The sequence below is a fragment of the Hordeum vulgare genome, chromosome 2H (genome assembly GCF_904849725.1).
Source record: "Hordeum vulgare subsp. vulgare chromosome 2H, MorexV3_pseudomolecules_assembly, whole genome shotgun sequence".
In the NCBI taxonomy this organism is placed as follows: domain Eukaryota; kingdom Viridiplantae; phylum Streptophyta; class Magnoliopsida; order Poales; family Poaceae; genus Hordeum; species Hordeum vulgare.
Window position 1 is genome coordinate 626025204 of NC_058519.1, and position 17802 is coordinate 626043005.

Genomic DNA, 17802 nt, shown 5'->3' on the forward strand with positions numbered 1-17802 from the left:
CGCCACATTGTTGACATGGGTTTGTCCCTCTTATCGCATGCATCTATGTCTCTACGTTTTTGGGATGAGGCTTATCTTTCTGCTTGTTACCTCATTAACAGACTACCCAACCGTGTCATCGACAATCTCAATCCTCTAGAAAAGTTGTTTAATCAGAAGCCAGACTATGTCTCACTTTGAACGTTTGGGTGTGGTTGTTGTCCCAACATGCGTCCCTACAACACCCATAAACTTTCTTTCCGCTCCCAGCAATGCATTTTTGTTGGCTATACCATTCAGCACAAAGGCTACAAATGCATGCACATACCCACTTCTCGCATCTACATCTCTCGCGATGTAGTGTTTGATGAAAAGATATTTCCCTTTGTCGAACCTCAACCACACCATATACCTCCCGGGGTTTCCGAACAATCTGTCCTTTTGTTCCCGCATGACCACATGAATTATGGTGTTCTTGTTGTTGCTACTAAACTGGATGCAGGTCTCGCTCCGGCGCAGCACACCCTGGTCACACCGGGCTCTACCGCAACCCCTGGCATCATAATAATTGTTTATTATCCATGCTAGAATTGTATTGATTGGAAACTCAAATACATGTGTGGATACATAGACAACACATTGTCCCTAGTAAGCCTCTAGTTGACTAGTTCGTTGATCAAAGATGGTCAAGGTTTCCTGGCCATAGGCAAGTGTTGACACTTGATAACGGGATCACATCTTTGGGAAAATGATGTGATGGACAATAACCAAACTATAAACGTAGTATATGATCGTGTTAATTTATTGCTACTGTTTTCTACATATCAATGTATCTGTTCCTATGTCCATGAGATCATGCAATTCCCAGACACCGGAGTAATACCTTGTGGGTTATCAAACGTCGCAACGTAACTGGGTGACTATAAAGGTGCTCTACAGGTATCTCCAAAGGTGTCTGTTGGGTTGGCATGGATCGAGACTGGGATTTGTCACTCTGTGTGACGGAGAGGTATCTCGGGGCCCACTCGGTAATACAACATCACAACAAGCCTTGCGAGCAATGTGACTAAGGAGTTAGTTACGTGATCTTGTATTACGGAACGAGTAAAGGGACTTGCCGGTAACGAGATTGAACTAGGTATAGATATACCGATGATCGAATCTTGGGCAAGTAACTTACCGAAGGATAAAGGGAATAGTATACGGGATTATATGAATCCTTGACATAGAGGTTCAACCGATAGAGATCTTCGTAGAATATGTAGGAACCAATATGGACATCCAGGTCCCACTGTTGGTCATTGACCAGAGAGTGTCTCAGGTCATATCTGCATAGTCCTCGAACCTGCAGGGTCTGCACACTTAAGGTTCGACGTTTCGGTATAGTTGAGTTATAGGTGTTGGTGACCGAAGGTTGTTCGGAGTCCCGGATGAAATCTCGGACATCACGAGGGTTTCTGAAATGGTTCGGAAACGAAGGTTGATATATAGGATGGTTTCATTTGGTCTCCGAAAAGATTTCGGGCATTACCCGCAGTATACCGAGAGTGACGAATGGGTTCTGGATCTTCACCGGGAGGGGCCCACCCACCCGGGAGTGAGCCTGGTGGCCCAGGGGTGGCGCACCAGCCCCCAAGTGGGCTATGGCGCTAGGAAGAAAAAACCAAAGAGAAAAGAAAAAAGAAGAAGAGGGTGGTGGGAAGGAAGAGGAGGACTCCTCCTTCCCAAATCGAACTGGAGTTAGAGTCGTCCTCTCCTACTTGGCCGGCGCCCTAGGGGCTCCCTTGAGCCCCAAGGCTAGCCCCTCCCCTCCTCGTATATATACTATAGGTTTTATGGTTTTTGAGATACAACTTTGCCACGTGCAACTCAAACCTATACCTTGTAGTTCTTCCTCTAGATCGGATTTCTGCGGAGCTCGGGCGGAGCCCTGCAAGAATAGATCATCACCATCACCGGCGCGCCGTCACGCTGCCAGAGAACTCATCTACTTACCCGTCTCTCTTGCTGGATCAAGAAGGCGGAGATCGTCATTGAGCTGTACGTGTGCTGAACACGGAGGTGACGTCCGTTCGGTGCTAGATCGGGACGGATCGTGGGACGACGGTGATTTGAATCGCGAAGCTGTTCCACTACATCAACCGCGTTTCTTAACGCTTCCCACTTAGCGATCTACAAGGGTATGTGGATCCGATCTCCCTCTCGTAGATGAACATCACCATGATAGGTCTTAGTGTGCGTAGGAAAATTTTTGTTTCCCATGCAACGTTCCCCAACAGCCATCCCATTTAATGCCAATGATTTTTTATTCGACGTAATCTTTTGATTCACTCATTGAGTGCCAATGATAGTATTTTTTTCTCTGTACTTTTTTTCTCTGAGCATTTTTTTCTCACCATTGAACGTATATACCCCGGTCCTGGTATCTTTGGCGCGGGAGGGGGGAGGGGAGCAGGGGTGGTAACTCACACATCACAGACCTAATAACTTATGTGCTTCGGTCATGATAACTTTGGTGAGGGGGTGGTGAAATATACACACGGTAACTTTCATGTTAGTAGCACGGTAACTTATACTTCGTAGCCTGATAACCTATATACCCTGGTCATGGTAACTTTTGGCGACGCGCGAGGGGGTGGGGGTGGGGGTGGTGATGAAATATACCACCCGGTAACTTTTGCGTGAATAGAATGGTAACTCACACACTACAAACCAGATAACCTATGTACCCTAGTCCTGATAACTTTGACGACGGGGTGGAGATGGGGGAGTTGTTGAAGCACACCATGATAACTTATGTGCAGATAACATGACTTTTTACGTCCCCAAGACATGACAACTTATGTACATCCCTGGGTAATTTTCGCGCGTGGGGCGGGGGGTTATGAAATATACCCATGGTAACTTTAATGTTAATAGCATGGTAATTCACATATCGTACACCCTGGGTAATTTTCGCGACCGTGGCGGGGCTGAGAATATCCCCCGGTAACTTTTGTGTCAATAGATGGTAACTCACGCATCGCAGATCTGATAATTTATATACTCCGATCCTGATAACTTTGGGGTCGAGGGAGAGTGGGCAGGGGTGGTTGATGGAATATCCCATGATAACTTTTATGTGAATAACATGGTAACTCACACACCATAGACCTGATAACTTATGCACTTCGGTCCTGGTAACTTTGGTATGGGGGGAGAGTTGATGAAATATCTCCTCGGTAACTTTTGTGTGAATAGATGGTAACTCACACATCATGGAGCTGATAACTTATGCACCTCGGTCATGGTAACTATGGTGACGGGGCACGGAGAGTTGATGAAATATCCTATCAGTGACTTTTGTGTGACTAGCATGGTAACTCACACATCGTAGACCTGATAACTTATGTACACCGGTCCTGATAACTTTGGCAACGGGGGTGAGGGGGGTGATGAAATACCTCCACATACACCCAATAATTTTTGCGTAAATAGCATGGTATTTTACGCGCCACAGGCCTGATTATGGGTGGCCAACAGGCCGACCCGGGTACGGCACAACCCGACACACACCTAAACAATCCTGGACTACCACGACCCGCAAAGTTCTGTTTATAAAGTGAGTCATGCCATGTCGGCATGTGGACCTCACCCTATGGCCGGGGCACGTTACCGATGGTAGGCGATATTGTAGACATGATAATTTACTTATAAACATCAAGGTAAATTTTTGACCCACGCAAAAAAAAAGATAGTTGAAACACCTCTGGTAACTTCAGTGTAAACACCATGATAAATTAGTACTACGGACATGGTAACTTCTGACCTAAAAACAAGTCGTCAAAATATACCAACATGGGATCTAGTTTTGAAGGTCTCGCCGTGACGAATCTTGTACGTGAAAACAATTTTCCATCGGAGCAACGGTTTAAGCTACAAAACATTTTGAAATCAGAAATTTAATGAAATCTTTGATGATGTCAGCAATCTTTGTCTTACTTGCATGCATGCATGAGGCATAGACATGCAATGCTGGCTCGTTTCTTTGAATCCCATTTGTTACAACTTTTCTACCACCCTAGAAAAAAAAGCAGGAGGGGAACGAAGCAAGAGGAGTTGGATCGAAGAAAAAAAAACAGGAGGGAAATGATGCGGGACGAGTTGGATCGAAGGAGATTACTCGTTCGGATCTATCGCTTATAAACAGAACATTTGGACGTTAGTGCAGGTCCTATCATAAGTCTGGCACCATTCTACCAATTTTTCCAATACTAATGACACATCTTGGTGCACTTTCGAGAAAAAGGTATCAACAAATGACAAGTAAGAAGGACAAAACAATGGGTCTTATTTATTTACAAAATCATGGTACAAAATACACATCGATTATGTGGCAGACTGCAGTCATGATTATAAACCATCAATTTCACAACCCCAAAATGTGGAGATGCAATGCCCTAGGCCTTAGTGGCAGCTATACCAGCTGCTTCCATCACCGTTATAGCACATCGCATAATTTACAACCAGGTATGGCTCCAGCTCAAGCAACACGAGTTTTCTGAATCTTCCTCCAATAGCCTCTTGAGGTCTTACATTATGTACATCACATACACTTGTTGGGACTCAATCTTCCTCCTCGATGATCGATGCGAACGAAAATGGCGCAAATTTGTACCCACCACCCTCGTAAAACTTGCCCTGAAACTCGACCCAGTGGAGCCTCAAGGCGTGTAGAAACGCGCTCAGGGTCTCCATTGAAAGCAGAACAATAATAGTGGCAAAGAGGAAGACGATTACTCCGACGACAAGGATAATAACATTGTTGTATCTGCAAAGAGAGCACAGCACAGGATTGTGACAACAACACTAGACGTAGAGAGAACAGTAGAATAGAGAGCATCTTACCCCCATGCAAGAAGAAGAACCTTATCATAGAAGACACTGGAGAGCTCCGAGTGCGCGAGACTGCACAGATAAAAACATCAACTAATTTTCAATACTGCATTGTGATGACAAAATTAAGTAATGCATTATATCAAGTTGAGGGGCACCTGAGAGCCCAAAGACGAAGATATGAGGCGGTGTTTGAGACCGCGCCGAGCACAAACTCAATTGTGTGGATCATCTGGTGAACAAGAACTTCACTGAATTCAAACTCCTCATGCTGGTGTGGGTTTTCATGCTGTCCTATCAATTGCGCCACTGATTCATCTGTCTCCTGGAGCATGGTGTAGTGCTGGCCTTGGTGCCTCTGATGGAGCCCGAAAAAAACATCAACAAGTGAGCCATAAGCTAGTGTATGTACATGTACATGTGTCATGTGTGGCGCATCCAGTGGGGAAGTCAGTTAGGAAATTAAGAAAGTCTGCAACCTGCTCATGTTGCTTCTTCAAAAACAATGGCTTCGGAAACAGCATCCAAGGAACAGACACCAGAGCAAGCAGAAGTAGAACAGGCTTCAATTAAACAAGAAACGTTACGCGAAATTCACAGAATGGCATGGCAGCAGCAATGCATATCACCAGACCTGCACGATTCTCTGACCAGGAAATAGCTGGTTTTCCCCAATATCATCGGTTGGACTGAGGAACATATATATCATTATATGGTATAGGTCAGCTTTTGAGCCTGTGCACCACTTAATAATGATGAGGAATGACAGGTATCCAAATAAGCTGTTCAAGAAGATCAGCTGAGGAACAAACTGATGCCTGTTGACACAACAACTGAATGAGTATCGTCTACTGTTTTAAGGAAATTCTTAGGGAAGTAGTAAAAACAAAATCACGTGTCATTTGCTAAGATCAATTGTAGTTCAACAAATCACGGGACAGACAATTTCTGAGAAGAGATCAACTTACCAAATATTAACAGTATTTTTGAAATATTTCGCATTAAAGAAACTCAACACAATTCCAAGGTTCATTTGAGCAATTCCAAGAAGAATTGACATTTTCATTTTTAGGGAATTGAGAAATGGCAGCTCACTCCGGCTTCCATGCCACACTGGATCGACACCAAACGGGTACGCTTGCCTCACCTTAACTAATCCTTCAGTTGTAGCATCCCTATAAATAAAACAAGGAGAAAAGAAAGGAAACTCGGATACGATTTTCATAAAACATCAAAGTAGGAGCACAAGTTCAGCAGCTTACCCACACGAAGGATCATGGCAGGCATAGGCAGATTTACCAAAGAGTTCAAAAGGAACTGAGAAGAACTCATTATATATCAATCCAGTGTAAATTGAAAAAAGGGACATCATCAAAATTACATAGCGCCCGTCAAACATTATTTGCACTATGTCGTCTAGTTTCTGCGAGTGAAGAAACGAAGAAAGTTAATAATAATTTCCTTGGAAAACATATATCTACAGAATTAAGAAGATAAGGCTTGAGAAAAAACCTGTGAAGCTAGTTTCTTCTCTCGGATTATGAGGTACAGTGCACTAAGAAATATACAAATTCCATGACCCCAATCTCCAAACATGACGGCAAATAAGAAGGGGAATGTTACGATAGTAAATAAACCAGGATTTATTTCTTGATAGCTTGCAATACTGCAAATTATGTTTAATGTAAAGTTAGCACATAAGGAGATTAATGGATAGCACGAACCCCAACAATTCCTTTATGCAGTAAGAAGTGACTAGATTATTCCTGGTTGATGGTGATCATTTTTGTAAATTACGATAAATATCAGATATGCTGGATTAGTATTACTAGTTTGAAGATAAATGTCATAACCCATATTGGTTGATAAATTCTATGCACATATCACAAAGAAATAATAGAAAATTTAAACTTAAAATGACGAATACAGGGCATAAAACCCACGAATTATCTATGAATAACGCAAACAATGAAAGGAATACAAGAAAAAGTATAACTATGATGAAATTTCACTACATGAGCACAGAACTAAAGGTGTAGGAAAGGGAAACACAAAGTAAAACAACAATAAATGGGCAAAATAATATACTGTTCTAGATAATAATTTGTGGTGCATACCGATTATGAAATAGATAAATACAGATATGTGAGAGATGTATCATGGTTCACACTGGCCCTCGCTGCCCTGATTCTCACTCTCTAGGAGTTTTAGTGACTTCCCGTAAGTTCCGCTGCACTTGTCAGTCCCTCTGTCTTCTCCACCGCCGCCGCCTCCACTGCTTCCTCACTGGGTTGTTTGCTCAGAAACGTCACTGTTTGGAACCTATTTGTGGTTCACATATGTCTTCATTCGTTTGTACTACATTGTGGTCTTTTAAGGTCTTTGTGGTCCTTTAGATTTTACTGGTTGTAAGCTTGGCAAAGAGCCATATTAGTTATGTAATACTCCAATGTATAAGAGGTTTCCTACAAATGCGCCACACATGTATCTGTACATATTCTAGGTTATGGCGCACTAGTTCCCTAACAATCTTAATATTTTGGAACTTACCCATAGGCATCCACAATGTCCTGGAAAGAGGATGTAAATTTATTTGTCTGGAAATACGTTGGAGGAGACTCTTGTGTGTTTATAATTTGGAAAATGCAACCAACTTCGGAGTTGCTATAAGTAGTAGCACGATGAAGTGCATCTTGTATCTGCAATAGGTTAAATAAACTCTAAACTCTATGGAGAAAAGAATAGCAACTGAAACCAAAAAAGCAGCCAGAAAACGTCAATGACAGGAAGGACGAGAGTGCAACTGGATACCTGACTTGTAGCAAAAACTGGACTCCAGCCCTCAGCAACTAAACATTTCTTTGTGACATCAAGACTGAACATATTTAGCGTGTGGTAAATAGCCTTTTCCTTCTTTAACTGAAGCATTTGTATGTCAATCAAAATTAAACTTGAATACAAGGAAATTAATAGGATATTCAGCAAGCGCTGTTCAAATAAGACGGATTTCTGTTTTGTATGATGACAAACATTACCAAAAGAATGCATATAATGCAAGCTTACCAAGTTGTTCCATTGTTCATACTCAGAGGCTATATTTTTAAGTATGCCGTCACGATGAGCTAAACCTATTTCAACAGTTGCCTTCAACTCTGACACTTTTCCAGATACCTAAACAATTGTAAAATTTCAGAACAAATAATAGTAAGTTAGTGAATATAGTACCACAACTTTTGTGAAAGAAGTTCCAATTACAATTCAGAACTTCTGAAAATGCACAAACTTGAGACAGAAAGGAATAAATTTCAACAAGATCACCTATCTCTCATCCAACATGAAACATCAAAAAGAAGAAAAGAAAATACTCCTTCCAGTTTATGAAATGCACTTTTTTTTTATTAAAGTACTAAATAATAGTGGGTTTAATAGGACGATGTGCTATCTACTGTCAAATGTACTGTATATGCACGACAACATCACATACATATATGTACAGAAGCAACCACGAGAGGAGGTCTCAGCAGTCTCTTCAAGAGAATAAGCACCAAGATGGTTTAAAGAACAACACACGGGGATAGACACCAACCTCCTGAATAGTATCCAATTGTGTAGCAAGGTCTTCTGGAAATGGATAACGGTTGGCGCCAAAAGCGTCACAAATTTTCAGAATCTTGGATTTTGCTCTCTCCCCAGAGTAAAATATAACAAAATAATTCTTCACGGCCTGTCAATACGTTATAGTGAAAAAATCATATGAGGAAAATAATATTTCAGAAATAAGTACATAATTAGTGGGGAAAACATAACAACAATACAGCTGAATGCTAAACATCATTGCCGAGAAAATAATAATTTGTAGAGTGAGTTCCATTTATGATGCCCTAGTTTCATGTTTGTGACTGGAAATACCCCATTTAACAGATTTTTCACATTTTTACCCAGTTTAAGCAAACTTGTGCCGCTATTTACCCCTTCTATTTTTTCCTCATTCTAACTGCTTGGGCCCACACCTTAGTACTGACTGGGCATACCACACCTGTCACAGGATAGGTTGTTTCTGATTCTTTTGATATCTCAATATCCCATACAATAGTACTGATTATGTTCATTTTCAATCATCTGACATAAGAAACTTCGTCTTCAATGCAAAAAAAAAAAAAAACATCATATTGAATATTCATAAGTAACTGCTAAAATGTTATGGAAGGGAGTTAACAACAAAGGAAAGTAGTAACCTTCTCTCCAGATTGTGGATCAATTATAGGTTCATCAACAGATTCTTGTCGGAGTAACATATTGCCCCTGGTGGCACGATAAAGTATACGCTCAAAGGCCATAGCCTTTTGCTTTGGCACAAGACCAATCAGGGAACCTAGCTTCACTTGTTTCGATGGATCTATCACCATTTCCTGCAACGAAAGAAGAAGTATGAAAACAAGGAGAGCTAATATATTGCTTTACTAGAATAATGGTCCTCACCTGATGCAATAAAGGACTCTCCAGAGAAGAATCACCAGATTGATCAGCCACCATTTCCCTCTGTTGCTCTGCCGCACTTCTTTGAGCTGAGTAGAAAAACTCACCAGTCTGAAAGTAAATAGAGTCAGTAATGAACAGCATTTTGCAAAAACTGAACTTTGTATTTCCGTTATGTGAGTAATGGAAAAGGGGTTGCCCGGTTCAAAAAAAAGTAATGAACAGCATATAACTATGGGTGGAGCTACTATAGGGACATGGCATTATAGGACTCTCGAGTATGTACAAATGAAATATCTGCATATGCAAAATACATCCTAAAAATACAAAAAACAAACGGGCATAGTTCAAAATAATTCTAAAATAATACCCCGTAGCACAAAAAACCAGAAGCCTCAACACATGATGTGCACTTAAAATTTGGCGTGCAAGAAAAATAATATTCATTTCAAACGAAAGTGCACAACTGGGTAATTAGGTGCCCTGTGTAGGCACAGCGAGCACAAATCTTCGACCAACTGTAACACACAACGAGAAAAGAAAAAGAATTGCACTGCACAAATCATGGTACCCATTGCGAGGAGCACACTTTGGCAGCAAGGTGCAAATGCAGTCAGCAGCTTACCTCTCGGCACAAAGGAAGTTCAGGTATAAGGAACTTATTTCTTGTTTGCGTAAAGATTACAATGGACTCGGGTTAAAGAAACTAACATGACCAGATTCCCATAAGGCAAGGGTTCCTAATTGCATACAAATTTAACAATGAATTGCCTCCTCCACCAATAGCCAAATATTTATCTGACTCCTCATCCTCCTCCTGCTGCTATGCGCTACTTCTTGGAAAGCTTGCTACACGACTCCTGTCATGTGGTTGACCCAAATACACGCAGACGGCAACTACTCTTCTAAATTTTCATTAAAAGTTGTAAGAGATGTTTCTTTTCATCCAGTCGATCACTACTACTTTGTAATCTGAATAGTTAAATGATATAGTTTGTAGTTTCACTTTTGTTTGGCGAAGACTGCATCGATGACAGTTATACTTTTTATACATATCTGATCCCCGCTTGAGATTGGAATATCAGATATTTCCATGTTCAACAAAACACAAAGTATTGGACAATGAATGCAATTCGAAATCAATGGTGGAAAATGTTGCCGCATTTTAAGTTTTTAACCACATCAGTGAGTTTATGGAAATTAGGGAGTCAATTATCTTTACTTTATGTCACGAATATTCTACATGCAAGTTTTTTGTATTGTTTCTTTTTCACCTTGCACCTCAGGGATTTCAGGGTTAGTTCTTTTCAGTTTATACACGACTATATGGTCCTCTCGTCAATGCACGAAAACAGAAAAATGAACTATACATCAAACACATTATGTAATTATGCTTTAATGTGGTCATACCTTTTCTAGAAGAACATTGTACTCCACCAGCTCATTGTATGTCCTCTGCAATTTTCTATTATTTGTATTTACTTCAGTTAGCTCAGCTTCAAATTCGCCAAGTTTTATCTGTTAGTTCACAATGTTAAAACAAAATTCTACACTCACAACCTGCAAATGATGAGGGCGTAAGTTTTATTAAATAAATACCTCCAGATCACCAATTTCCAAAGGAGCTCCTGAAAATTGCGTGGGAGAAGTCAATATGGCAGCTTTCGACATTTGTTCCTTGAAAAAACGCAACTTGCGAGCCATTTCACCACACCTCTTGATCTGCACAAGGTGTATGTGCAGAAAAAAAGATTATTAAATTCACAGATCAGTATGAACTGCTCCCTCCGCCCCACAATATAAGAGCATTTTGCAAGCTAACATAGCTTGCGAAACACTCTTTTATTGTGGGACGGAGGGAGTAGTAAATATGATTATGATTAGGCTACATGTAATCAGGATAAGGATTCTGAAAACCAAATCACTGCATTACCCGGATAGTTTGATTCCATACTCACATCATGGAGACATGTACCTAACCCACAATGTATCATAGGTAAACGGTGATAACCTGGGCAATATTTTGTTTAAATTTGATTTTACAAGTTTTCGTTAAAAAAGTTGAGGTTAGAAAGTGTTTCAGAACCTCATCGGTTTCGCCTCATTGGAATAGGATATTATTTTCACAGTATGAAGTAAAAGAACGCCGAAATGACCAATAGTTCTATACCAAATTTAATAAGTGACAGAAGCTGTTCGCAAAATATTACGGGATTTAGGCCCTTTCCCAAGTGTTCAACAAACTGTTCCTTGTAATAAGCTGGACAGATATAAGGGCCATATAGCATCATAGTACAACAAGAAGAAATCATTAAAAAGGTTACCTGGGCAGCATATGCCCGTTGGAATGGGCTCTTGTCCGCATTAAGCTGAAACAAAGGGCAGATATTAGATCCTGATGAACTAAACCGAAAGGAAAAAAGGCATGACTTGAGGCAGATAAAAATCACATATGTCAACAGGTTTCAAGTTTTACATTGCCAAATTCCAAGCTAAAAGTAAATCGTCCTGAGATTACATAATCTCATAAGATAGCTCTACTCGTACAGCTACATGACAGTAGCTGTAGAAAAATACTTCAAATCATTAACAAAATCCATGCCTCGATTGTGTATAACCAGTGATCGGCCTCAGCAGTGGGTGCACGTCTACACGATCGATCACCATCGCCCAAACCCATGACTCAATTTGCCATTTTTAAATTGCAATAGTTTTTTGTTTTTTTTTTTGAAAAGGAGGATTGCCTCCGACCTATATTCAAATTGCAATAATAGTGAAGGGGCTTTTGTTTGTGCCAAAGTTTGAGAGGCGTCAAATTTTCCTAATACCTACACTTGTTGCAACGGCACCATTTCAGCTAAGTACTCCCTCTATCCCAAAATAAGTGACGTAAATTTTATATTAAGTTAATACAAATTTTGTATTAAAACAGCGACGCTTATTTTAGGACGAAGAGAGTATTTATCTGGTTGAGGCACGTGCTATCTTACTCTCTTGTAGTAATTGTTTATCTCAGTCGGTCAATGCTGCAGACGTTGGCTATCGGTTGAGAGTTGAGACATATGCAGTCCACATCGCGTATCATAGCACGCAATGCTCTAATATTGTTTACAGCGCCGAGACCCAAAATGCTAGGTGCACGCCGCCGGCCCGCACCCGAGCTTGAAGGAACACGATGAGAAAGCATTACGCGATCGAGCGGAAGCGGGGAAACAGATTGAAACCAAGCAGCAAGCAAGCAAGCAAAGGTATACGTACGTCCTTGAACTGGAGGAGGCCGAGGTCGCCGAGGTTGGAGACGGCGAGGCGCGCCGACTCGACGGGGATGATGACCTGCACCAGCTGCATCGCCTCCGACCGCAGTAGATCCATCGGCGGGCAGCACCCGCCGCCGCGCGACATCGCGGGCCGGTCAGAGACCCTGGCGGCGGGGCAGAGCGGCTGGGGCGTGCTCGCTCGCTCAATGCTCCGGTGGGCTGCCGCGGCGCACGTACGGTCGCCTCGGGGAAGCGGTCAACGCGGTGGCTTCAGAGGAGGGCGGAGGCTTCAGAGGATGGCGCCTCAACTTGAATCGGTGTCAGCAGGTGCTTTCCTTTGAAGGCATCCGTGCTGCTCGAGAGCTGACTGGCCCTGCCGCTATATAAGTATATCACTCTGTTTGTCCCCCCACAATTTTACTGTACCATTTTATACAATGGCCTGGCGGTTTGCTTCTACACGAAGCATTGGCATAACCCCCTCTGCCCTTTTTTATCTCATTTTACTGTTTTTTAATTGACACTACCCCCTATTTTTTTTTTCTTTGTTTGTTTGCTGGAAATTAGCATTGGCATAAGTCAGACATGTGCACGGCTATGAAAAGTTTCACTCAAGGTCCCAATATGCCAAAAGTACCCTACTGAGCTCGGCTCGGGTAAACAGTAAAATTTGAAGAAAAAACAAAAGATAAATCTAAAAATTATTATTTTCTTTTGTGATAAATGTTTTCAACGCTTGACATCTTATCATGAAGTGACATTCGTGCAAGTCGTGGTATTTGTTCTGCGGGTGTTCTGCGGAGATTCTTCAATCTGTTTGTTCCCCAACATTTGCCATTTACAAACAGGATCGTAACCAAACATTTACAAAAGATATGAACACCCACAGCAGTATATTTGGTGGAAAAAGGTACAAATCGTTTGTAAATGTTTGTTTTCTTATATATTTGGTTACGATCCTGTTTCTTTCAGTACAACCTTTTAATGTCTTGTATAGTTGGGGAATTTCATCTTCGTTGTTTACTCTTCTTCCTTTTTGATGTACTATTGTATAGTTGGGGAATTTCATCTTCGTTGTTTACTCTTCTTCCTTTTTGATGTACTATTGTATAGTTGGGGAATTTCATCTTCGTTGTTTACTCTTCTTCCTTTTTGATGTACTATTGTATAGTTGGGGAATTTCATCTTCGTTGTTTACTCTTCTTCCTTTTTGATGTACTATTGTATAGTTGGGGAATTTCATCTTCGTTGTTTACTCTTCTTCCTTTTTGATGTACTATTGTATAGTTGGGGAATTTCATCTTCGTTGTTTACTCTTCTTCCTTTTTGATGTACTATTGTATAGTTGGGGAATTTCATCTTCGTTGTTTACTCTTCTTCCTTTTTGATGTACTAGCTGGTTATTCTTCGATAATTCAAGCTGGAGCCCCGGCTCACATGAGCTCGGTGAACAGTATCTCAACTTAAAATGGAAACAGTTCAAAAAATCCAAAAAAAATTTGTGGTGCAAGATGCACATGTGTGTGAACTCCGTGCAAAATTTTGAAAAGTTTGAACATTCGAAGAGCTCATGGCAAAAAAGACAAAATCAGGCGTGAACAGTGTGATTTTTAATAGTTTCTCGGACATTTGAAAATTGTCTTTTTACCGCAAGCTCCTCGAATATCCAAACTTCATAAAATTTTGCACGGAGTTCGCACACACCACCATCTTGCAGCACAAAAAAATTTGGAATTTTTTGAACCATTTTTCTATTTAAAATCATGGTACTCTTCATGTCCGGGCTCATCTGAGCCCGGGCACCAAAACGCCGCTCTCGTTATTCTTGAACAACTTTTCTATTTGATTTATTAAGCCTGATTAATATGAAATAGTATGAACTGGAATCTTACTATGCAGGTGAAATCAGTCACACTACATATATGTGTCTAAAAGATGTTCACTAGTACAAAACAGGGATTGGTCCAGGCGAGATAAGAGCTTTAATACCGGTTCTGTTACGAACTGAGACCAATGGGTGCATCAGTCCCGGTTCGTGAGGACAGGGCGCCGTCCGGGCCAAGGTCTCGGTTCATATGACCCCTTTGGTTCCGGTTCCAGACACGAAGTGGGACTAATGGTCCTCGCTCCAGGCGCAGAACCTTTAGTCCTGGTTGGTGGCTGCAACCGAGACTAAAGGTCAGTCTTATGTCCTGGTTCTAGCCACCAACCAGGATCAAACAGATGCCTATATATACCCTCGCCCCTGCCCACCCTCTCCTCTGTTTTTTGGCCGTGTGGGAGGTGTGCATGCCCTGCTCTGTTCACCGTTCTATGCATGCTCATGAGGTGTTCGATGAAATGTATGAACCACACTTAAGCTTTCTCCTCTCCAAGCTCGACCTCCAAGCTCCATTTTCCTCAAGATTTTTCTAGGTTTGGCGGTGCACCAACTACACAACTGTTCTAAAAGGTTGGCTATTTCATCCTTTCATCTCTCAGTGCTAGTTTAGCTCATTTCAAATGCTCTAGAAGTAGAGTGGTTTGTGGGTTTTAGTGTAGGAGTGTATGTGGGAGTTTTTTTTATTTAGATGCACAATTTGAGCTCAAATTAACTTTTTAAAGTCTGCACATGTGTAGGGTGTCGTCCCGTCCCCGTCCTCACCATCGTCGATCGCCCGCGCCGATCTCGTCGCGGCACCACCGTGGTGAGCCTCTTGTTCTTATCTTCTTTTTACAAGAACAAAAAATTCTTACTTGTATGATTTAGATAGATACTTGTATAAATTTATTAATTTTATTATTGTTTGTTATTATATAGTGCGATGGTTTTGGTATCCGCCCACATCGACCCACGTCCATCCTATGATTCGGACGTGGTATATTTTGTTTTATAACTATTTGTTTCATTTAGTGTTTATGACAATTATGTCGACCAACGTGACATGGATGTTTTTTTATCTAGGAGGTATGTGAATCGGAAATTACAACCGACCCTTTTGTCGAGAGGTTAAATTTAGTTGAAAAAGAAAACAATTACTTGAAGAAAAAATTAAAAATAATTGAGGAGAAGAATATGGAATTGAAGTTGCATTTTAACGATGTCGTCGATGATCACAAGATCAAGATGGATGCAATGCGGTTGAAGATGGATGCAATGCGCTTGAAGATGGATGCAATGCGCTTCAAGATTAGGAATATTAGAAAATATGTCATTCATAAAGAGGCTTGGTACCATTATGTTGTTTGGTCAATTATTACCTTAGTTGCGCTTTTGATCACATTTCTTGTGGCATTTAAATATTTTACAGAGTTGTATGTTGTTTTATGAGAACTATATAAGAACTTTATGTATTTATTTTTGCAATAATAACATTTGATCACTACTGTACTTTGGTTTTAATGTGATGATGAACTTGTATTAATTTGGTCATTTCTCTATTCATGATGTTCTGCAATGATTTTTTATATACTTAATTTCATAATACAGATGAACCGCCAATGGATGTACGGTGACCGACGCACTTCGTAGTACATTACGGGCCTGCGTAATTTTCTCGGTGTGGCCGAGGCAACCAAGCAGAATGGTTTTTATGTACTGTACACGTGTTAACTGTGAGAATACGAAGGATTACTCTTTCTCGAAAACCCTTCACGTTCACCTATTTGAGAAGGGTTTCATGCCCCCACTATTATGTTTGGACCAATCACGGAGAAAGAGGGGTTATGATGGAATACAATGAGGAAGAAGAGGATGATGACAACTATCTGGATCCTATATTTCCTGAATACGATGATACTGCATCGGGGGAAGCTGAAGATCAAGAGGCACGAGATAATGTGTCCGATAATGATCTTCGTCGGGTCATTGTCGATGCACGGAGAGAATGCAAAAGTGAAAGGGAGAAGTTGAAGTTCGAGCGCATGTTAGAGGATCACAAAAAGAGTTGTACCCAAATTGCAAACATGGCAACACAAAGCTCAGCACCACACTAAAATTGCTGCAATGGAAGGCAGAGAATTGTTTATCTGACAAGGGATTTGGAAAGCTACTAAAAATAATGAAGAAGACGCTTCCAAAGGGTAACGAATTGCCTAACAGTACGTATGAAGCAAAGAAGGTTCTCTTCCCTCTAGGATTGGAGGTGCAGAAGATACATGCATGCCCTAATGACTGCATACTCTACCGCAATGAGTACGAGGATTTGAACGCATGCCCGGTATGCGGTGCATTGCGGTACAAGATCAGAAGAGATGACCCTGGTGATGTTGAGGACGAGCGCCCTGCTACGGCAACACACAATAGTGCCAGAGATTGACACGTTGATGGAGACTGGGCTTGCGTTGGTTTTTCCCTTGAAGAGGAAAGGGTGATGCAGCACGGGAGCAGTAAGTATTTCCCTCAGTTTGAGAACCAAGGTATCAATCCAGTAGGAGAATCTCGTCAAGTCCAGAGTACCTGCGCAAACACAAAAGAGCTTGCACCCAACGCTTTAAAGGGGTTGTCAATCCCTTCAAGATTGATTGTAAAGTGAGATCTGAAGGCGGAAAGTGCAATGAAGTAAAAAGTGTAAGGCTGAAAATATGGTGTGGAGTAGACCCGGGGGCCATAGTGTTCACTAGAGGCTTCTCTCAAAATAGCAAGTATTATGGTGGGTGAACAAATTACTATCCAGCAATTGATAGAACCGCGCAAAGTCATGACGATATCTAAGGCAATGATCATACCTATAGGCATCACATCCGAGACAAGTAGACCGATACTTTCTGCATCTACTACTATTACTCCACACATCGACCGCTATCCAGCATGCATCTAGTGTATTGAGTTCATGACGAACAGAATAATGCCTTAAGCAAGATCACATGATGTAGAGGGATAATCTCAAACCAATGATGAAAACCCCATCTTTTTACCCTTGATGGCAACAACATGATGCGTGCCTCGCTACCCCTTTTGTCACTGGGTGAGGTCACTGCACGGTATGAACCCAAAACCAAGCACTTCTCCCATTGCAAGAATCATAGATCTAGTTGGCCAAACAAAACCCACAACTCGAAGAGAATTACAAGGATATGAAATCATGCATAAGAGAGATCAGAAGAAACTCAAATAAGATTCATAGATAATCTGATCATAAATCTACAATTCATCGGATCTCGACAAACACACCGCAAAAGAAGATTACATCGGATAGATCTCCATGAAGATCATGGAGAACTTTGTATTGAAGAT

The 17802-nt window shown here is 41.2% G+C and overlaps 1 protein-coding gene across 2 annotated transcripts; it reads right to left on the reverse strand.

The window, feature by feature from the left end:
* Nucleotides 1-4290: 4290 nt before the first annotated feature.
* On the reverse strand, nucleotides 4291-12954 carry LOC123428021 (V-type proton ATPase subunit a3-like). 2 transcript variants are annotated; one of them, XM_045112174.1, is made up of 18 exons: nucleotides 12589-12954; nucleotides 11655-11699; nucleotides 10930-11052; nucleotides 10741-10848; nucleotides 9334-9441; nucleotides 9090-9263; nucleotides 8441-8578; nucleotides 7918-8025; nucleotides 7666-7773; nucleotides 7405-7553; nucleotides 6367-6520; nucleotides 6117-6277; nucleotides 5823-6029; nucleotides 5489-5672; nucleotides 5334-5363; nucleotides 5013-5212; nucleotides 4867-4926; nucleotides 4291-4789 (listed from the first exon to the last, which is right to left on the reverse strand). In XM_045112174.1, exons 1-18 carry the CDS (start codon nucleotides 12730-12732, stop codon nucleotides 4585-4587), a joined length of 2406 nt encoding a protein of 801 aa, XP_044968109.1. In that variant the 5' UTR covers nucleotides 12733-12954; the 3' UTR covers nucleotides 4291-4584. The 2 variants fall into 2 exon arrangements, with proteins under 2 accessions (XP_044968109.1, XP_044968108.1); XM_045112173.1 differs by having other exon boundaries at nucleotides 5334-5417.
* Between the last annotated feature and the right edge of the window lie 4848 nt (nucleotides 12955-17802).

Coding starts and splice junctions, on each gene's coding strand:
- LOC123428021 (XM_045112173.1), bottom strand. CDS start 12,732: ATGTCGCGCGGCGGCGGGTGCTGCCCGCCGATGGATCTACTGCGGTCG. Junction 9,442..10,740: donor ACAATGTTCTTCTAGAAAAG/GTATGACCACAT, acceptor ATTTACTTTCAG/ACTGGTGAGTTTTTCTACTC. Junction 7,774..7,917: donor ATGAACAATGGAACAACTTG/GTAAGCTTGCAT, acceptor CAAATGCTTCAG/TTAAAGAAGGAAAAGGCTAT.